At 42.3% G+C, this 23,156-nt stretch overlaps 1 protein-coding gene across 1 annotated transcript in view; it reads right to left on the reverse strand.

Annotated features, from left to right (window-relative positions):
* Window positions 1-8,882: 8,882 nt before the first annotated feature.
* The window catches only part of LOC120836610 (glutamyl aminopeptidase-like), a 28,019-nt gene continuing 13,745 nt past the window's right edge, over window positions 8,883-23,156 (reverse strand). Inside the window, exons 6-8 of the mRNA XM_040205608.1 lie at window positions 20,125-20,238; window positions 13,208-13,324; window positions 8,883-8,945 (exon numbers count right to left, since the gene is read on the reverse strand). Coding sequence (XP_040061542.1) covers window positions 8,883-8,945; window positions 13,208-13,324; window positions 20,125-20,238 — 294 coding nt within the window. The remainder of the gene's footprint in view (window positions 8,946-13,207; window positions 13,325-20,124; window positions 20,239-23,156) is intronic.

The raw sequence follows: 23,156 nt of genomic DNA on the forward strand, positions 1-23,156 counted from the left end.
TAGGAGGCTTTTAGATATTCATCTACAATTATCAACATTGACTCTGAATGCTCAGAATCAGCCGATGTCGCAAAGGCACGCGGACGTAATGAGAAGTCGGTACGTCACAATATCCTACGCTTATTCACGACACCCCGACAGCTCTGATCGTAAGACCATTGTCATACACGACACAAGAACATAAACAAATCTACGAGTATGTGTATACATCACAAGTATATATGTCACCGTTCCGGATACAAAAACAAAATAATATTGATTGAAAATCAAAATCAGCATTTCTTCACTTGATCTTTAAAACTTGGTTTTGATATACTTTTACGTATGTTTAGCTCAAAAACAATATGCTTATTAAAGTTAGAGGGACGGGTAAGCTCCAATTGAATGACCGCATAACGACAGAGACCCAATGAACACGCTAAGAACCTTTCACGACGTTTCTTATTTGTAATTACTGAACTAAAACTATATAGATTAAAATACGCTGTGGTAATGAATTATTCTCCAATATTTGTTTACTGAAATTTAAGGTTTAGTTAGGAATATCTCACGAAACTGCTTGCAACCCATAAGAAGACAGTTTGTTTTTAAACTCTTATATGTGGGCATGTAAAGGCCTGTTCACACTCTTGCAACCGAGAACGACCGAAAAAGACGATACCGCTTTTTAAGTCTCTTGCGACGTTTTACGACCGGATGTGCTGCTATGGAGCTGGTCCTAAGACGTCGCAAAAGGATTAAAAACCGGTCTGGTCTATCTCGGTCTTACTCGGTCGCAAGAGTGTGAACGGGCCTTAAGAAAGTTAAAAGGGCGGTGCAACGATTTTTATACTTTGTACCAATGGCGCTTAGAACTAATCCATAACACTTATTCCTTATAAAACACGAGTTCGCTTTTCACCCCATACAATAAAAGTCGCAGAAAACGTTAATGAAAAACGAGCAGCGTTCACCTCCTCAACTCGCAGTCAGAACGAGCGGACACACGATCTGGAACCGATTATATGCCACCAAAGTTGATCACAGCCACGCGCTGTGGTCGGCAAACCACAGGACATGCTCTGAGTTCCAGAGATTCTTATGGTTCGGCTATTGTCGGTCATTGCAGCGATTGGGCACGGGCCACTACCCGAATGCATCTCGTGCTATCGATTAACACAAGCCCAAATCAAGTGCTCACAAATGCTCGGGTCTAATCTATGAGCCGCATTCAAACATCGTCACATGGGAGGGCGGGGGGGGGGGGGGGGGGGGAAGGGGGGGTCCACGTCGACACTGCAACACCCCAGCCACGTCATCAAGTTTTGTGGAGCGATTGGAAGATAACACTCACTTTTAATATTGAAATTACACCGCTAGAAGACGATTTTTGTGTTAGTGGCGATGCGTTGGAGTCTACTATGGTCTTGCCCGTGACAATAAGCTTGTGTAAAGTGAAAAGATTCCAACTGAAGATCGTTACACCGTCCCTTTAAAAAGAAAATTCTTGCGTATAAAGACAACTATCTAATCTAAAAAAACTTATTTGGTATCTTATGCATACGTCAGTTGTCTATGCGTGTGTAAAATGCCTTACACTGAAAATTTGTGTAAATGGCCCCTCTGTGTTTTTGTTTACCTCAGGATTATCTCTCACATATGCCCCGATCATCGCCCAATTACGGGCGTCATAATTTACGGTATAGTATCCATGCACACCAGGATTCACAATCACGGCAGTGTCTTGATGGGCAGGATCCTTCATGATACCTAAAGAAAACGTTAAAAATGCTCAGTTCAGTTCAGTTCAAGCTGGATTTCCCCAACGGCATGTTATTGTAAAACCAGTATATGGCTATGCCCTGCTATTTTTTCTCTTTCTTTTTTTTTTGTTTCTTTTTCTTATTGCAATTTATTATGCCGGCTTCTGCTTCAAATTCTGTGAGCAGAGTTTAGTCTATGTGTTACCATAGACTAAATCGCTGAACTTGTAGGTGAAAAAAAAGTTAAACAGAAAACGTCGATTTGAAGTCTACGAAGGGAACTTGGCGAATGACCGAAATGACCTTAGTTCTAGAAAACTCTCTGTTGTGACGCTGAGGACGAAACGTTAAGCTTAGTGTCACAAAGCAAATTGCTTATTTAGGTTAGGTTAGGTTAGGTTAGGTTACGTTAGGTTAAAAACATTTTGGGTCTTGTTCGTCGAGTGCCTTTCGTAGATCGCAGCGATTGAGTCTACCAAGTGCTTTTGCTGGAACGAAGACGCGCCAGATTTCTTCAACTGTGCCGTTCGCGTCTCACTAGGCCCTTAAATAAATGCAGACTAAACCCGAGAGTTCAAAAAAACAAAAAAAAAACATAAAAGGACGCAACGTTCTAAAAGACAATTCAGATAAGCTATTTCAAGAGTTCACTCGAAAATAGGAAATGATCTTAAGCCTACGGCTAGAAAAGTAACTTTCGATATGCCTAGACTTAGGATGGGAGCGTTTACCTCGTATTCAAATTTTAAATATCCATCAGTTCTTAACTATGACTCCAGGACTCTCTGCAACAGTGTATCATTCAATTATCCTAATAAAAATATTAGACCGCACGAAAAGTTTGCGACATGAGTTTCCCAGCAACTCCTGTGTACGTCTTCAAAACGCCAAAATGATACTAAAACGCGTTTTTCTTTCCAGTATTTCGTGGCAATTACATTCTTTAAGCGTGTATTTCAGGGTAAAGTGCTAAGTATGTATTATAATTTTGTAAGGTGCACTGATTTAGTGTTCTTCGATGATGCCCAGAAAATTTTAAATTGAAATCATGCTAATGAAAAGATTAATTACTCATTGTAGTTACAACCCTAAATACATTGAAAGTTTTGTTTTTAAACCTTCTTGAATAGGCTTTCTGGCAGAAACCCGTCTATAAGAGGATGCGACTTTTTTCCGGAGCGAATCGGTCCCCTTTTGTGAGAAACACCGCCATGTCTACTGATAAATGCTTGAAATATGTCCCTGCTTTCCTCACAAACAGAACAACAGTGCGTAACTTGAGCGAGTCGCCATTTTTGTTAAGAGGCTATCAATTGGTCAGGGTACATACCTTGACTTTTGGAAAGCCATATAACATTCCGCTTTCGGGGCTTCAATTCGTCGGGTAACTCAGAAGGTTGAAGAAAAGTTATCGGAATGCTGTAGATATAACTGCAAGGAATAGAAAGTTTTCAAATCAGACAGTAATACTAACTACAGTCGAATTTACCGAACAACAACCACACTGTTTCCCACACCCCCAAAACGGCTGTCTATACCAAATCTTTCAGCTAATACAAAAAAAATCTAATGATAGTTTTTTTTCTAGAAAAAATATTTCTCGTGAACAAATTGCCAGCCACGTCGGACGTCAGATTTCAAAGACATACTAAACGATAAATGTTTCATTGTATTAATCAAATTGTTATTTAGTGAAGATAAACAGATGGTTCCAATTAGGAACAATTGCTGAGCATCATCGTAAATCATTGAATGAACTCGTTTTAAGAAATATATCCGGCAGGTGCAGGGTTTTATGGCGTTCCGAGATAGCGTTTCATTTGGACGAGGTTCTAGGTCTCGGTTGTCTATGAGGTGCATCTTTGCGCCAGGAGGCCTGCCTCCTGGCGGCCGAAGAGTGCACCGTAAGTGCGTCATGCTTCGTTCCGTTCTACGAGGAAGGCGAGGCGGCAGCCTCGCGCCTTGGCAACGTGGAAGCGGGAACACTGGTGCAAAGATGCACTCTGGTAGGACGCCAAAATCTAAAGACGCGTCCAAATTAAGGTTTTCTTTTTTTGTATGTCGTAAAATGCCGAAGTTGCTTCTGTCCCTGAAAAATATGTTGATTTACTGGTTTTAATGTGGCTCAAAGGGCTTCTACTTTAAACCATATCTTTATTCTCACTAATTCCCAGCTTCATTAGAAATGTGTAGGTAATTATTTAGATAATTAGTCTGTTCTTTTTTTGTTGTTGTTGTTGTTGCAATTCCTGGCGTTTGCTGCGGCATAGTAGTGTTTTACCAGAAATGTTTCTTTTCTTTTTTTTTTCTACCTCCCTATTCTTAGTGATTTCTGAAAGTCTTCGTTGAAACACCCGGCATATCTAAGAGGTGTTAGTATGTCGAGCCTTTTCTAGCGCCCCATGGCCCTTAGATCGGCTCGTTGCCCGAACCGACTGCTGTCTGACGTCGCTTTTGGATGTGACTACCGTCGCTTTTTTTTGCGTTTTAGTTTAGGCATCTCAGTGTTTTCGGGGCCTAAATTTGCCAATGTGTGTGGCCCAAATATAGTCGTCCTAGTTCTGACAACAAAAAATGCCACATCTTGACGACGGACAATGAAAAATCTCTAATTAAAATACGCCCTACGGGCTCACACAAAACTAAGCAGGAAACGAGCTTAATTATAACCCTCATATAACCGAGAACCACATGTTCTCGCGTTTTGGCGATATTTGAAATCCAGTGAAATGATTCCTACCTCTCGCTGGAGCTGCGTCTTTTTTGCCTGAGGGTCACCGTTCCGTTGTTGTAGTTCCTCTGAAAATGCAACTCGGGAAACCCATCACTCTCCAGCCAGGACTTGGCATGTCTGGCGATGTTCAGCCTGGGTGCTGACTTGTCTGCCTTTTCATGGGAATGAGAACAGAAAATTAGTCATCCAGAAATGGCAAGATCCTATAATGGGGCCAGCTGAACTTAGGGAAATAGAATATAGAGATAAAAAGGGACAAACATGCCGCTGGACTAACAACTGTCGTTCAATACTTCCTCCTCTTTTTGAACCTTGACTTTGTACTTTTTGTTCTTTTTTGTTTTAAAAGCAACATAAAAACACAGCTGATATCCTAAAACCTAACTAAACCTAAATTTGAATCACCCGCATTTCACCGGGACAGAAAAACACTGCAAATATTGTTTTTCATTGAACTTCGTTAGTTTTTAGGATATAAGCTGTGTTTTTATGTGGCGTTAACACAAAAAAGGACGAAAAGCACAACGTCAGGGCTCAAAAAGAGGAGCAAGTATTAAACAACAGTTGGTAGTCCGACGGAATGTCTGTACCTTTTTCTCTCTATATTCTATTTTTCTAAATTCAGCTGGCCCTATTATAGCATTATGCACCCACAAGCTCAACTACAAACCGTTACTAAATGGGAAGACGTTTCTGACGACCTAAGTACGATATATAGGTCGTCGATAAACATTTTAATATATTTAGAAAACTTGAACTTTTAAAATCCCGAATAACGTCAAAACTCTGCTTTTGCACCCACTTTATTTTAAGTTTTCGTTCACTTGACGGGCTTTTTGTGCGGATCAAGATGTTTGTTTGTAAGAAAAAAACGGATTATCTTTCGTTTTAATTGATAACTTTTGGAAATGTCAGCTATATACCAAGTGCAAGGTTTTTTTTTTCAAAGAACTATTGACAATATAGTTTTTCTGCCACGTAGGAATGAAATGTTGACATCTAGACGGAACAATAGAACGATTTAGCACACCGTCATTCATGGACTGAAAGCCCTCAGGAGCGCGATTTAGGACAGGCTACGAAATGGTAGCATGAGCGCCCGATATCACTACCTTACTGCGAAAAACGCGATCTTTTAAATTTAGGAATAGGCTTATGACCCATCGTAAACATCTCTTAAAATTGTTTTCTTTTCTTTTCTTGAAACCATGAAGCAAGCCAAAGTAAGTCTGCATACCTAAATAAAGCATCAAAACCTTCAGTTGATTTAATTGCCGTTAAAATATTCGACGACACCTTCCCACATTCAGCACTCTGAAGCAGAGGTCTCCAAAATGTTTTACTCGGGGGCGGGATTTGGGTCTCAAAGGCCGAGAAATAAATAAGTAATAAAATAAAATAAGACCATATAAATAAACCTAGGTAGGGGTTTAAGTACAAAATTCAAGATAGTGAAAAAAAGGGGTTTAATAAATACATTTTATTGTGAATTTAACTTTTTAGTTAATTATGACATACAATAATTGTGAACCTGAAACTCACCGAGCATAAATGAAAGTATACCGATGAAATTTAGCTTATTCACACAGGGCTGAAGTCTGGTACCGCAGCTGTTTGGGTCACTCTCGGTTGCCCAGCGAACACCCGAGGGTGACCCAAACAGCTGGGATTTTCGTCATCGCTGGGTGCGTGTCCCTCCACGCTTCTGGCTTCACCTCTGGTTGCCTCATGTTACCCCCAGAAGCTTCTTACCTCCATGGCATATATTGACCTTTCCAGGGCTTATCACGCAGGCGAAAAACGCTGAGTCACTGGGCTCTGGACGCGTGTGCGGCGCCTCCTATTTCGCAGAAGAGAGCGACCGCGCACGCTCAGAACGGCTTCCACACCCCAGGAGACAAAGATGGCGGCCCACAGAAGGCACACAAATGGCGATTACAACAGTTAAACAAACATGAAAGGCTAAGAACGGTGATTCTGGTGATGACAACGGGCAATGTATGTACACTATGCTATAAGACACAGCACTATCAGCTTGGAATTAGAACGTATACGATGAGTTTGCTGAGCGTCGAGGCGGCGTTACGCGCTAATTTTTTGGCGCTGGTATCAGCGGTGGAGACGAGCGGCGGACCGAGCGTCGGTGGGAGGACCGTGGAGAGCCGCGGGCAAGGTCCTTGCCCCCGGGCCGAGGTTTTGGAAACTCCTGCTTTGAGCCATGCCTCTGAGATGTGACGACGCCATTTTGGTAAGATTCGTCGCCGCGAAAATGACTCTAACGAAATTTTCTGGTAAATTCGAGAACCGTGTTGGCTGATTCGAGGTCAGAATCTTCTACACGCCGAACCTTCTACGCCGATTGTTCCAGAAGCCCACGCGCGTACAAAAGGGGCTCTGCGTGGCAAGCCGGAGTCAGTCTCGCCCAAGCGCTTGATTCTGCTGTTACGCCGCTATCGACGCCCGTGACGCTCTGTTGTTATTTACTGTTTTTTTTTTTTGGGGGGGGGGGGCACAAGTTTGCCTTATTAAACGTTTAGTTTACTTTCCTTTTCGTCGCCTCATCACTTGCCATTCGTGACAATATGCCTTTGTTATGCCAATGTGTGAAAACGTTGTGAACCATTAGAAAACTTTAATAGAAAAAAAAATAGAGCGAAGAAAATCATTCTGGCTTTAATCGCGATCCTTCTTTTTGTGAAATAAAATTATTTAACGGCTCACAATATCCTTTTTTTAGGTTTACTTTAAAAAGGCTTATTTGAGTATTGAGACCCATGAAATAGGTTTTTCATTTGTAACTTTATTTAAGGTACGATATGCAATATTTAAAAAAAAAGCCTCACCTAGCCACCCTTTCATGGTAAGTTACAGCGCTGGAGAACGTCAAATTGATTTTTGATATTTGCTTAAAGTGAGTTAGAACAATGGGATCCTCGTTGCATACGAGTACGCCAATGGTAGTAATGATTTATTTTACTCACATCATTAAGTGCCTTGTAGAAGTCACGGGTGTTCATAGAGCTGAAGGCCTTCCTGTGGATCAACAGCTGCGAGGGCAAATTATGACCTTCAATTAGAATTTTTTGAGACTCCTCACGTATTTGTTTTCGCAAACGCGTTTGAGGCGAACAAACAATTACAGACTGCCAAGCGTCGTTCAAGACTGACCGGAACTTTTGTTCATAAAAAAAAAATATTGTACAATTTTAACCCGATGAAAATTGCGGGTGACGTTACCGCAATCCCTTTGAATATATTCCGCACTCATAATAACGCATTCGACGCATGCTCAGCAGCTCATCTTATGGCGACGAGCAATGTATTTCTGGCTGTGAATTGACGGTGTATTATGAGAATTGTAGTAAAAAAAAAACGTTAAACCAGCCGAAAATATTTTAACAGACTGGAAGCATAGCGCGGACAAGAGTGGACGAATAACTGTTTGGAGAAGGACAACAGCCGGTGATCAATTAACCCCATGCCCACGTTCGTCCGACTGCAGTAACGGAGTAGTTAATTTTTGTATGCCGAAAAGAGAACCAAGAAGCTGCCAAAACAACTGCAGTGGTGCCCATAGAAACACACGTCCAAAAATTTAGAGAGTTTCGTCCATATCGTATTTCGAATTTGTCTCTGTAGGAATAAAAGTCGGTAAACTTTGAACGATCTTCGTATTTTCTCAGAAAAGAGCCTGCTGCAAGTTAGAAAGTTAAGAACTGCACAAACCCTCATCGCCTGTCGAAAATCGTCTCCCATTAGCATGTGAAACATTCGCATGATCGAGTGAGCCTGAAAAAAGAAAGAGAACTAAAATAAGTAATGCATATTTTAGAAATGCTCCAACATTTACGCATTAAACATGGTGGCGCAATATTAGTAGGGTTACTCATATATTTCCCTTTAGAGTATTGTTTATCAGTCATATCACCGGCTAACACATGCGACTCATATCTCTTACGAAAGTTGTGTGTACATAATAACTAATCACAACGCCGGGGTGCTACTGTCAAGGTTCCTACAATTATTTTTGGAGGCACTAATTCGTCAGATTACATTAGTCGCGCTTATCTCGATATTTTAGAATAGGCGAACTGCATGTACTCCTAAGCTCTTCGTTGTCCGATGATCAAAAGTTATCTTGATATCCGAGAAAGATGCATTTTCCTAAAAACTGACTTGGTAGCCATCGATTGCAAATGAAACAATGCAATTTCATGTAACACTCGTTGTCTAACTTCCACAAAATATATTTCGCCTTTTCGCTTATATTTTTTGTAGTCATCGTGTTTTTATTTATCTTACTTATGGGAGGCTGAGGCAAGAGGCCGCAACCCCTCACGGAGCCTCTGCCATGTCAGGATTTGAATTAATTAAGCATTCATTCAATAAATTGATCACCGCGGGTTTCAGCATTGTGACCAGGCCGCTTGAGCCTTGCGCGGATGAACCGAACCCTGGGCTAGCTGTAACTGAAAAAACGAAATTTGCCCCTTTCTTTCCCTATCATGGGAAAGTGCCGTAAGCAGAAAATATGACGCAACGTTGATCTAGATGCGCTGCCAGCGTCGTTGTTTCTTACATCGCCGAAACTCCGGCACCATAACTCCCGTTTCAGTTTGAGTTATGTACTTACGTACAGTTTATTTTCTTTACCAAGGAGGGAGGGGAGGGAAACTCAGACAGATCCTTTAGCGCAAAAGACGAAAAAAGTCGCCTGACGTAATGTCAATGTCAGAAGAAAGATGGGAGAAGGGCAATTTTTGGCGGAACATGCGACAAAAAACAAAAAGAAGACATAAAAAATAATTCTAAATTCAGCATTAAGCACACATGCAGAAAGGACGCCATTTATCTCGGAATCTGTCAGAGTTCAAATACTTGTATGCAATGTATGTTGCTATTATTGGATATTAATTTGTTTTCTTACATTTTAAGTTTAAAATTATATGCACGCTATTTCTAGATCTGTCACTGTTAAAAATACTTGTACGCAAACTGACTGTACAAGGAGTTTACGAGAAACGAGAACCATATTTCTCGGCCCGGGTAAATGAACTGTGCATCATAGAAAGCTCCAACTCCCTGTAGAATGTTACGCTAATATTGGGGATAGAACGCAAAAGTTTGAGAACATGACATTACCTGGATCAAAAAATAATCGAGAAAAATGATATTTCACTATGAGCCGACATCCGCCTAAGCCTTATTAGTCGAAACAGAATTCTGCATTGTGGACGCTTGTGCGATTTATATCAGTGGGAAATACTTGTCAGCAAGAAAGAGGACATTGATTAACTAACGCGATAGCGTTTAGGAGGTCGTGTTGCAGGAAAGCCGGCGTCGGTGTCGGCGTCGGTGGTAGAGGATTGCTCGATAGGGTCATGACGTCACGGCCACGTGTGACGTCACGCCACATGGCCTCGCGTGGGAATTCCAAACAACCCACAACACCCAAGTGTGACGTCACACGCTTTGCCAACCAGACACACTACCGACTGGGCCACGCAGACCAACACCACCTGGACAGAAGGCCTCCACATGATCTCCTCTCCCTTCATAAAACATCATCAGAGTCGGATCGCGCAACTTTGACTTTTGGGCCCGAGCCCGGCCTTCGACGCGCTGATTGGACCCGAGCCCCAGCCGAACGCTGACGCAGCACTCGTGCCCAATCTAAAGCCTCGGTCGATCTGACTGGGATGACGCGTGCGGTGGACTTCTGTCTAGGTGGTGTTGCGCAGACACGGTTGCACAGCTGGGGAACGAGCGGGGGTTTCTATGTTTAGCTATTGCGTTCCACTCTGAAAGGCGAAGTTTAAATGGATGCTGAACCGAAATCTGGATTCCACAAAACACGGCGGCCAAAAGCGTACAACGGGATGCTACAAACACCAAAACATCATTCATACAACGATATCTCAAACGGATGACCGTGTTTTTTTTTAAAAAAGGACTCGCATTTGACAGATATGTTTGTCTTGTTTCTTCGAGAAGGAGAGGGTACGGCCTCGCGTCTTCTCCGCCTCGCAGCCTTGAGGGGGCAAAGCGAAGAGAGAAGGAAACGAGATATCTTGACGTCACGTGCCTCGTCGGCCTCGTTCAATCTCGGCCTCTTTTGCCAAAAATACGGCCGTCCATTCGAGATATCGCCTTACGAGTGGTGTTGCAGGGATTGTAGCGTCCCGCCTAGAGCTCCTGCATTGTTTTCTGAAATCCGAATTTCGGTTCACCATCTCTTTAAGCATCCACCTGAAAATTTTACTTGCTCTCAAGACTTTTTTAACTGAAATAGACGCTACAGGCGTTCACAGAGGCTTATCTTGTTTTGAAGACATTAGGCTTGGGGGACGTCGGCTCAAAAAGAAATCTTATTTGTCTCAGCTATCTTTTGATCCAGGTAACACCATGTTGTTAAACTTTCGCGATCTAATTCCCAACCACTAGCGTGGAATTTCAACGGAGCTTGAGCATTCTGTGAGATACAGTTTGTTTACCCGGGTTTAAAAACAGGATTTTCGTTTCTCGGAAGCTTCCTGTATGTTACTGCGCTATGGTAATCTTTTTTAATATTTTATATTTGTGATTTCGTTAAACTAGCGTTTTCTTAATTTTCTTTTCTGCGGTTATGTTAATGTTGTGGGAGGCAGAGGTTTTGTCAAGCAACTACTAAGTTGTTTTTTCTCTGCATTTCCTTAACATTTTGGGACAAAAAAAAAGAAAAGAAAAAGAATTTGAAGTTAAATTTGAGTTTGAACAAAATAATTCCCAAAATATCCTTCTGTTATACAAGATTCGCATAATTAAATGCTCACAAGTTTACAAGTATATGAATTACATTAAAAAATATAGCATTTTAAAGGGGCGCTGCAACGATTTTTGCACCTTGCGAAAATACCGCTTAGAATGGATCCCTGACGTTAATGAATTGTGAAACACCCGTTCGTTTTTAACCACATACAATCGAGGTCGCAGAAAAAAAAATTAAAGAAAAACAAGCAGCGTTCACCCCTTGAACTCGGAACCAGAACAAGCGGCCACGTGATCTGGAACCGATTATATGCCGCCAATGTTGATCATAGCCACGAGCTGGGGTTGGCGGTGCACAGTATACGCGCTGAATTTCAGGCGTTGTTATGGTTCGGCTATTGTAGTCAATGCAGCGATTGCACACGGGCCACTACCCGAACCAGGGATGGGCACTATTTCAAATACAAGTATTTGAAATACGTATTTCAAATACTTTGTGTATTTTGCATTTGTATTTAACTACGAATCGGGAAATGTATTTGACGTGTGTATTTAAATACTAAAACGTGGGTATTTCACATACAATTGTAATTAAATACAATTTTGTGTGCGAAAATACATCCCTCAAATTTATTGTCACACTCCAGAGCAGGAAGAAAACTACGTTCTGCACCAAATGCAGTGTCTCTCAATCAAGTACAAGCGTTTCGTGACTTTGTGATTACGGTACTAGTCCAGGGCAAGAATAGTGACGGAATCGACGTTCACAGGCAGACTGGCTAAACAAGTGCCTGTGACAACTTGTGATGCTTTCCAGCCTGATTTCCATCCATAGTTTTGCCTGGAATATTCTAAATGCGCAGGGCGTCCAGATTTTCGTAACTGGTGCAAGTTGCAACAATAAAAAATTCTCTAGCTAGTGCTGCGCGTCTTGGTCGTCTCGGTTCTTTGATGGTCTATACCAAAGTGTAATTGACAAAAAAGCTGCATGAAGCTCTGTACTTTTTTCACCTATTACGTCCAAGCTGATTACATTTTTTTGGTAATTACAATTCTATTACGTTACTAGAGCCTCGCACACTAACTCCCGAGTGTGCAATCCAAAATTAAAATGAGATACCCAGAAACCCGTTTTTTCGCCCTGAAGTCGCTGACGCAAATTTTGAGGAATGTACTTGGAAAAGTATTTGGAGGAGACCAAATACATTTGGTTGTATTTGTATCTTGTACTTAAATGCTTTTTTTTAAATGTAATTAGATTTGTAATTAGATACATTTTTGACGAAGTATTTTGTATATGTATTTCGATACATATTTGCATGTATTTTGCCCATCCCTGACCTGAACGCTTCTCGGGCTATCGATTATCACAACCCAAATCGAGTGCCCATGCAATGCTCGGGTTCAATCTATGAGCCGCATTCAGATGTCGTCACCGGAGGGTACCGTGATCCCCCAGTTGCGTCATCAAGTTTCGCGAAAGAGAGACTGAATGAAAACGCGCGCCTGTGTCCTTGAAATTACCCCGCAACAAAGGAGTTTCTTGGCCAGTGGCGTTACGTGCGAGCATCCTTGAGTCCCACTAGTGCCAGTAAGCTCGTACAAAGTGAAATACATTTCAATTGAATATTCTTGCACCGCCCTTTTAAATGCTATCGCACCTCAAAAGAGCTACCACGCACGGCGGCAAAGCTCTGAAAGCTTGGAGAGCTCGCTCGTTCACTGCGTGCTAGTAGCAGAGGGCGCCGCTGGCGTTTGTACGTTTGACCAGGTGTTCTGAACCGCAGGACTAGCTTTCATACACTGGAGCAAGACATCGTGGCTGGCTCCCGTATCCAATCAGAGAGGAGACGAGCGCTACGTCAGAGTTCGGTTGGCTCTCGCGCTTCGTGCTTCCATCGCTGGAGTAACAACCGGAAACCGTTAGGCGACAGCCAAATGACACATTCCGCGTTAAAAAAAGAAAAAAAAAAAGGTGACATACTCTACTGTTCGGTGCGAATTTCACAAGTTCCTGGGCGGTGAAAGCACTCTCCGTCGAGATGACTGTTGTCCGTTTGTCTTCGTACTGCCTGAACATCCGCTGTTGCAAGTAGTTCTCCTGCCAAAACACGAAGGGGACATAGAGCAGTGCACCGATTAAAACTCTCAGAGTTATATATTTTTTTCTTCTATTCGAAACGTTCTGGGGTTACATGTGAAAATAAAAAGACAATAATTTACCGTGTGCTATGTGTACTTGAGCCTTCTTCTACGTCAAAGTGAAAAAATAAAACTTGATGGGCTAATAATAAGTCTCATTTAATGAACACAGAAAAGGAGGGTCAAAACTTTCTCACATTCGCTACTTATTTTATTTAAGGAAAAACCACAATTGTCGGCAGCGATCTACCAGTTTTTACTTGATAGGAATAAGGCTGAGTGTATGCCTGTTTGTGAGAATCTTTCAATTTGTATTTCAAATATTTTGATTGCGAAAAGCTCTTCCTTCGATATTTTCGCGAAGCAAACGCAGACTGTAGTACCGCGTTTGTAGTCAATTACTGTAATGCGTACGATAGTGATTTTAACTATTCATTTCAACTTGGCTTGTCGCGTTTGGCGCCACGAAACATCTCACAATTACTACTGGGTGAAACAAGGAGACGGTAGGCTCCTTGTTTCACCTAGCAGTTGTTTTTCCGTGGTGTTATTTAGCTCAATGCAAAGCTTGCTTAGCCGTTGAGATAACCGTCTCAAAACACTTCGTGTTTAGATTTCATTCTCCTTTTTCGTGTGTGTGTGTGTGTGTGTCTATGTTTGTGTGTGTGGTTGTTCTTTTGAAAGAGAGGAAGGAAGTGAAAAGAGAAAGAGAGAGAGAACGTCTCCAACGTATTGATTGATGATGATTGGGGTTTTATGGCGCACCAGCAGCTTAGGCTCTATTGCGCCAGACAAAACTACTTAAGAAGGCTCTCCAAAAAAAAAAGGAGATTTTAAAGAGTTTTTATGATAAAAGTTATAGCTCATCCAGTCTTTTTTAAGAAAGTCAAAAGTACGGTCAAGTTACACTAAAGGATGATCGTCAACAAGAAACATATATGAAATGGAAAGGGAAATTTGAAATGTTCAGGGAAACTTGTCGGCGAAGTTGGTGATGAAATCTGCAATGCCATAAATTGCGCGAAACTCTCAGCACTTTCCAAGAATGGGCACAGAGCATTATGGCTACGCCACAAATAATATGAAGATGTGTCAGACGAGAATGGCCAATCCTCAGGCGGCAAAGTATTACCTCAAGCCGACGTTCCTTGTGGAACGAGCTCTCCCACAGAGCCAAGATGAATTTAATGACATGAAGTTTGTTGTTGCCCTCCGCGTCCCATTCCGACTGACTTGACTTCAAAATTGATTTTTTTTTTTTAAAAGTGGCTTAGGGTCCTCATAGACTAAGCTAAAATATGTTACCGAGTTCCTTGCACATGCAGCCAGTTTATCTCCTCTATCATTCCCTGAAATTTCGACATGACTGGGTATACCCAGTAGAATTTTATAGTGTGTTAAAGTTGTAGAGCCCGGCTTATACCAAACACTGTATGTAGTACAATAAGCTTTTTTTCTAGAAAGCCTAGAAGAAAAAGCTTGTATCACGCTCTGTGAATCGACAAGGAGGAGAGCCTTTAATATGCTGTTGCTCATGATACGTTCAATGGCTAGAGAGACACCATAAAGCTCTGCAGACTAAATGCCTGCCATGCCATCTGTTCGCAAAGCTTTCGCAAAGGAACCAGAATATAGGGAAAAACCAGTCTTGAGTAGTAACGCGTTACTAGTAATGCGTTACTGTAATTTCGTTACTTTTTTGGTAACTTGTAACTGTAACGAGTTACTTTTTAAAAATGTAACTTGTAACTGTAGTTCTATTACTTTTTTTCTGAGGTAACGATGAAAGTAACGACGTTCCTTTTGTCCTTACTTTCCAGTTTTTTATGAATAATATATCACTGAACGAGGTACAATTTAGCCATTTTTTGCGCTTTCCATTTTGTCTCTTCCGACATTTCGAGTGTCAAGTTATTTTTTGCACAGACTTGTGAATACGTTCTTTCTCGCCAGTCACGACCCGAATATAGCCACGTGTAGGTTTGGTGAAAAAAAAAGTAGTTATCTTTAGCACGTGCTTGTACTTTGTGACTGAACACCTGCATCTTAGTGTCTTGAAGAACTATCTCTTTCGAGTTTTTTTTTTTTTTTCTGCGCAAACGTTTTTTAATCGGGTGAATTAAACGTGAAACAACAATACACGCGGAGGGCACTGCGAATGTTTCGTATTTTGATTAGCGCCGCCACTCCGCACCGCGCATGTTTCGTATTTTGATTTGCGCCATTAATCCGGTGTAGTGTCTACAGTCGAGGCAAAATTTACTGCTGTTTGCGCGGGGTTTGTTTCTGGCTTGCCGAGTACAAACTGAAATATGTCCAGGGACTCTATGAACCCAGCGCAACCGTCAACGAGCCAGCAATGTGCTAGTGGTACAAAGGATTTGAATGTTGATAAGAGCAAAGAAAAACTACCATGGCAGGCGTACAGAGAGTATTTTGCTGACGTGGAGGAGGCTACTAACACCTTGACCGCAGAAAACGGCACTCTATTGCCTCACCGCCTACCCGGCAATCAAAAACCTTTTCCGGCGAAACAACACTGCAATCCCATCTAGCGCGTTAGACGAGCGCCTGTTCAACAAGGGCAGGGACGTGTTCGTTATCAAACAAGGGAAACTTTCAGAAACCAATTTCGGGAAGTAACTGCTGCTAACTTACAATACGAAGTAAAATGCACACTTTTTTAATTTTATGCAATAAACTTGGTGAAAAGCTTTTTCTAGTTTTTCCTAATTTTGTTGTGTTATAGAAAAAGTAACTGAAAAGTAACGTCGTTACTTTTTAAAAGTAACTGTAACTGTAACGAGTTACTTTTTTTGTTGCGATAACTGTAACGGTAACTTCGCTACTTTTTTCTGAAAGTAACTGTAACTGTAACGAAATACTTTTTAAAAGTAACTTACCCAAGACTGGGAAAAACCAGTAGAAGATGAAGATTTTGACCCATCAGTATAGATCTCAGTATGACCTCTATATGTCTCCTACAATGGCTGAAACCCCTGCTGCAGGGCTTGAGAAGAAATAAACCGGCTAATATTTTGTGAGCAACCAGTCGCAGAAGATTGGCACTTCGTCCCACGGAGCAACTTTTTATTTGTGCTTTAGTATTGCAACCCGGCCAGATTCTGACATCGAGACTTACTGATTTTTAACAGTAAACTAAAACTTCTTAAAATTTAGACTAAATTTGGAAGAACTAGAAACATGCTGGAAGTGCATACCAAGAACATTTGCCTGATCTTTGAGAGATACGGCAGGCAAAATAAAAAGAGGGGTTCGGAAAGTTTGGTAATCTCCTCGGACTTCGCGCAGACGGTACCACACTTCCTTCGCTCCAACAAAGCTCTTTATAAAGGAGGCATATTTGGTCCATAAAACCCTTTTAGCCTGTTTTTGTGTCCAATGCACTTTAGCCCTACTTTTCTTACATGCAATTGGGTTTCGATTGGTAGAGTACGGACAAAAAGACTCCCCCAGGCTTTATTCTGGTCCCTACGAGTGGTTGTGCACTCCTTAGTCCACCAAGACTGTCACCTTTTAGTAAGATGTCTAGATGTTTGAGGAATAGAATTCGAAGCAGCACTAATTATACATGCAGTGACATAAACTGTCACAATATTGGGGCTCATAGTACAAAGAAAGGATGGTTCAAGCACAACCTCCAATTCAAAAATAGACCAGTCGGCCTTCTCCAACTTCCACCTAAGAAGACGAGTGGGAATCGATAGAATCGGCATAACACTTTCTAAAATAACGAACAAATGATAGCTGCAAAAAGGGTTGTTTAAAACGTTCAATGAAAAAGATAGGAATAACGATAGTGACAACAGGGTCAAGTCTATAGCTGACAACGTGTTATGGGCGGCACAAATAAAAGTTGCTTCTTTTTTTATTCACAACACATAACCCGGATGATGATAGAAGTTGTTCAATAGCTCCACTACGAGAGTCTTGCCAAGAACTATCCTGCAAGGGGTGGCGGGAATTAAAATCACCAAGAATTAAAAATGGCTCAAGCAGCTCGCCGACACGTCCTTGAAGTTCTTGCAAATGCAGTGGAATGTTGGGTGGCAAGTAGAGCGATACAGGAATAAAGAGCTGTTCAAGGAGAATTCTAGCTGCAACTGCCTCAAGTGGCGCCTGTAGAGGGACTGGCGCACAGGCAGCTTCACTTTGTACTACCATTGCTACACCACCTGAAGGGCTTGAGGAAATGCTGTCCTTTCTGAAAACCTGATGACAATGTAGCACTTTTGTGTGAGTGTCACTCAGACAAGTCTCCTGTAGGCACAAGGCCACAAAACGAAGCTCCTAAAAAAAAAAAAAAATGTATGCCATCATTGTTACGAAGAAGGCCGCGACAATTCCACTGCATAATGCTGAAATTATAGACCAATGCAAAATTTATCATAACAAAATAAAAATAAAAGTCAAGAGTAAGCAAATTTACTAACACTTAGGCAAGCCTATCTTTACGCAAGGAGCATGTTTCTTTTTGGAGGTGTATTTTGGCCTGCCCGTGGTGCCACTGGAGGCTGATGTAGAGACTCTGAGCTCGAGTGGGGTCTGTTTTCACCGGACCTTGACCTACTCTCTTCCATTGGCTCAGCTGGAGCCGCAAGGGGCTCCACCTTGGGGGCCCGTAACCTCGACGGTTCGTTAGGTTTTCGTGATCCACCAAAGGCAGAAGGTGCACCCCGACCTCGCAGTGGCTGGTATGGAGGAGCAGGGGGTGCAGAATCCTGTGCACGGAGCGCAGACCTCTGTGCTCGGGTGGATCTTGACGGACCAGCATCCTGCCGCCATCTCGAGTTGCAGGACCGCGCACTGTTCCAGAGGAACCTTTTGTCTGCGACGGGGTGGCCTCCGTCTGCTCGGTTTACGCATCCGAGCCTTTCACATGGTTGGGGAGGGCACCTGTCTGGGCAGCTGAGCTAAAACGCCATAAAAGTTGCACCTTTAGCCTGGGTCCAGAAGACTTTAGTGGTTGCGCAAGCTCACTATATAAGACACTTGCGTTCCCACAGACGCCATAGGCGGTGCAGGTCCCCTGCTCACCGCCTCGGCAAGAGAGCCTTTCCGGATACCCAAGAGGCAATGCTTCGCTTTAGGATAGAAGATGTTTTCCTTTACTTTCAGGGTCACAATTTTTTCCTCTCTTTTGAAGTGTTCACATGACCTAAAATATGCGAGGTACTTGCCTTTACAATTGACACAGTCCATGTCTTCATGGCAGTCATCGGCGATGTGACCCCTACTACCGCACCTGACACATGTCTCGGGGCCACGGCAGGACCGCGAGCCATGCCCAAAGCGCTGACAGCAGAAACAACGGATAGGGTTAGGTATGTAAGTCCGGACCCTACAATTCAAGTACCCCGCTTTCACGGAAGAAGGCAAGGTGTTGAGTTGAGAGGCAAGTACCAGGTGTCGCGTAGGGTTAGCTGTCATCTATGCGGATGGTGATGCGTTTTACAGCATCAACACCCTGGCTGCGCATGCCTTCAAGACTCTTTTCCTCCTGGTGCTCCTTCAAATCGTCCTCACATATAACACAGCGAATGATGTTGAGTGTCCGGTGTGCAGAGACGGCCACTTTCGTGTCATTTGGCTAAGGCACAGCAACGCTGCTTCCTGATTTTTCTCAAATACTTTCACCAAAAGTCTCGGAAGAAAGTATTTTTTCCATTGAACGTTTCCCCTAGGCAGAAGGAAATGAAAGAGTTTCGACATCAGTCTCGTCTCAATTTCGGAATGTACAATGAAAAACTTAGTAACGTAGTTAGTGTTGCTTTTGTCTTACTCTGCTCTTAGGAAATATGCATCTGTGCGACCCCTTTTGGGGGGCCATCAGGAGGTTTAAGTTTGGAACCCATATGACTGGGGAGGCGTTCCGAAACTGTGGTGCATCGCCCACTACCGAGCCCAACAAGGGCATAGGTAACGCTTCATAACAATAAAACCTTGGCTGAAGACGTTACTCTATTAGTGCTGCCCAGTCTCTATAACCAAGTGTGGTTCAGGACAAGGTGTCTGTCGCCCCCCAAGGTTAGCCCTTGCCGCCTAAGAAGGTGGGAAAGGAAGAAAGAGAGTGTAGAAGAAAATAAAAAAAAGAGGAAGAAGGAAACTTGAAAGAAGGAAGAAGAGGGCAGAAGAGGCAACTGACTGAATCATCCTGGTCGGGCCAAGCCAGGATACCCGTCTACGAGAAGCAGTGGCCGAAGCGGAATATTGAATCGCCTGGGGGGCAGGATCCAAACGTACCCCGGGCTCAGCTCAAACACGAGGATCCCTTTTTCCCGGGACACGGGTTAACTTAAGCCACGCACAGCCAGGCGTGGGTGGGCGGATCCACATGGCTCGGGGTCCGTAGGGACGCCCCTCACCAAGCACCTACTAAAGTAGGTGCCCCCCTGCGTGGGGCATGTCGGCGCACGTGGCTGGGGTCCGTGACGTCACTCACCAACCATCTAACACCTAAGGTACATATTGGTTCAGGGCTTACTACACCCATAACTCGACAAACACAAATGATTTATACGTGTGCTTGGGAGAAGAGCGTGTTGGTTTAAGTCATGGATGAAGAAAGAATAAAACAATTAAAAGAGGGACAACACAACCACATCTTTCATTCATTGTGTGGTTGTGTTGTCCCTGTTTTAATTGTTTTATTCTTTCTTCATCCATGATTTATACGTCCGTGGCACGGGTTTGTAATTGCGAATGCGGTTCCCACAAAAAAGGCATGAAAGGTCTCACGTAATCTTCGTGCTCTCCCATTACATGGGTGACCCAATTGGAGAGGTAATAGGTCGGTGCTTCCTGTATCCAGATGTCGTTCCACCAGCTGTTGGTAGCAGTGTTTCCCAACCACTGACAAAAAAAAAAAGAGAAAGAACAGTAACTCTGTTTGCTGCGTTCTATTCTTAGCAGTTCCGCTTCACGATGAAAGCACACGTCGCGAGACATTGGCGACAAAACAGGGTTGCCAGGAAGTCAATACCCCATACCAATCAACATTTAAGAAATTTAGTATAAGCAATACGGAGTGGGCGTGCACGTAACGTCACGTGTGGCGTCACGAGGGTAAAATAGACCGGCCAAATTTAGCGGTAAAAAGTTTCTGTTAAATTAGCAGGAAATTTTTTCTGCTCAATTTGGCGGAAAAATTTCCCGTCAAACGTAGCGAACAATTTTACCACCAAATTTAGCGGAAAAATTGTTCGCTCGTGTCGTAGCGTGTGACGTCACATGACGTCACGCTAAATATAGCGGAAATTAACGCCACGTGACCTCATCATCAATTCAGTTTCCCAGCTAAATTTAGCGGGAAAAATTTTGCAAAATTTCCCAGCTAAATTTAGCAGAAAATTTTGCTAAATATCCCGCTAAATTTAGTGGGAAAGTATTTGTAAATTTCCCGCTAAATTTAGCGGGAATATTTCCCTGCTAAATTTTGCGGGGGAAATTTTCGCTTAATTGAGTGGCAAATTTAGCGACAATTTCCCGCTAAATGCAAGAGGAGAAGGGGAGGGTACGGAGGAAAGCAGGGGCACACCCTCCCCTCCGCACCCTCTCCTCCTCTTCCTCAATAGCTGTCTCTAATTCGGCATTACATAGAATTGGAAACGTCTTTCATTTTTTGTTTGTTTTTTAGAACGAGGTTAACTTATGTGTTGATATTTTTATTCCAAGCTTTAACCATCTATAGTTGCGAATTCCGGATACAAGCTCACCGGAGAAAACGCGCCCACTTTTGTGCAGGCCCGGAGAAAAGCTCACCAGTGTTTTGACAACCGGAGATAAGCTCACCGTAGAAAAGCTCACCCACTTTTGTGCCGGTCCGAAGAAAGGCAGTCTTTTCATAAACCCGGAGAAAAGGTCACATCGAATTAAATTACTATGTAAGTAATATTTCAGCAATATTGTGCTGAGGGCACCAGACAAAAAGCTTCCATGAGGTAGCTTGACTGGGCCTGGTGCCCCTGCACTTACAGGGCATTATAAAAAAAACAAGTACTACAGAATACACTTTGACTAAACAAAACAAACACGTACATCTTTTTTTGTTAAACAGTGAATATCATTGTGGTCTATAAGGAACTTGTTAAGTAATGAAGGCAGGTTATGCGCAATAGATTGGAGTGCATAATTTGTACGAAAATGAGGCACGTTCCAGAACTCTCTGCGTCTGACAAGGATGAAGGATTCACGTTTTGTCAGATGGGATACATTAGACAAAAAAGAAGCAAACTCAGCGGTCGAAAATAAATAAGAACATAGCAAACGGTACTCGTATACACTGGCAATCCTCATGATGTTGAATTTAAGAAATAATGGCTCAGTATGAGTGTCGTAAGGCACGTTTGCAATAAAACGCAGCATTTTCTTTTGTAGGATCGTGAGTTTGTTAATATTAGATTTGGTTGTTGTGCCCCAAACCAAATGACAATAGTTAATTTGTGAGCTAAACAGAGCATGATAAATTTGCATTTTAATATTTACAGGCAACAAGGAGCGACAGTGGCATATTATTCCAACAACTTTTGACAGTTTCGTAACTAAGTATTCGATGTGATTATCCCATTGCATATGTTCTGAAAAAATGACACCTAGCGTTTTGTGCTGTTTAACTATTTCAATCTGGTCAGTTCCAATCTCTAGAGTATAATTACTAATAACGTGCTTATTTACAGGTCTAAACAAAATTGCTTTGGACTTTACAGTGTTTATTTTAAGACCATTTATTTTTGACCACGAAAGAAACTTTTCCAAAACTAAGTTTCCCATGGGTATAAGTTCGTCCATATTCGATGCAGACAGAAATATACTCGTGTCGTCTGCATACATTACAAAACGTGCTTGATGGCAAATATTGACTAGATCATTTATATATACATTGAACAGCAGAGGGCCGAGTATGCTGCCTTGGGGCACACCAAACTTCAAGATTTGCAAAGAGGAAACATGATCACTCACGGAGACACATTGCTTACGGTGTTCTAAATATGAATGAATAAGTATCAAAGGCGTGCCACGTATGCCATAACATGAAAGTTTATCAAGGAGCGTCGAATGGTTAAGACAGTCAAACGCTTTGCTAAGGTCAATAAATATTCCCAGTGTCAGCAGTTTGCATTCTATATTGTGTAATATTATTTCTTTCTGTGATATCAGAGCGCTTTCCGTGGATTTTCCCTTGCGAAATCCGAACTGGGAGTCAGTTAGCACTGAGGTCTTCGTAAAAAAATTGTATAAACGATATAATATAATTTTTTCCAGCCCTTTAGAAAATATTGGAAGAACAGAGATGGGTCTATAATTTGTAACTAAATTTTTGTCTCCACCTTTATGCAAAACTGAAACTTTTGCGAGTTTCATGTTATTCGGAAATTGACCACTCGACAATGCTAAGTTAAATATATATACCAAGAGTGGGGCCACCACATCGATTACGAATTTAACGGGCTTTATTTGTATATCGTCTATGTCATGGCTTTTACTGTTATTCAATCCCATAAATACACGGATCACTTCCAATTCGTCTGTAGGTTGTAGGAAAATTGTGTCTGTTACACGGTGCGAGATAAACGAGGAAGCATGCTCATTGTGCGCGCTAGAAGGCAAGTTAGTAAAATGTCTGTTAAAGAGCTCAGATAGTTGTACTCCTGATACGCTCTCACCAGAAAGTGAAAGTTCATCTATTGAATTCTTCTGCTTGCTGCGTTTAAGCACTTCATTTATCGACTGCCAAACAATCGCAGGACGCTTCTTGTGGGCGTCATGAAAAA

This window comes from Ixodes scapularis, unplaced genomic scaffold (assembly GCF_016920785.2).
Source record: "Ixodes scapularis isolate PalLabHiFi unplaced genomic scaffold, ASM1692078v2 PGA_scaffold5__190_contigs__length_132052651, whole genome shotgun sequence".
NCBI lineage: Eukaryota > Metazoa > Arthropoda > Arachnida > Ixodida > Ixodidae > Ixodes > Ixodes scapularis.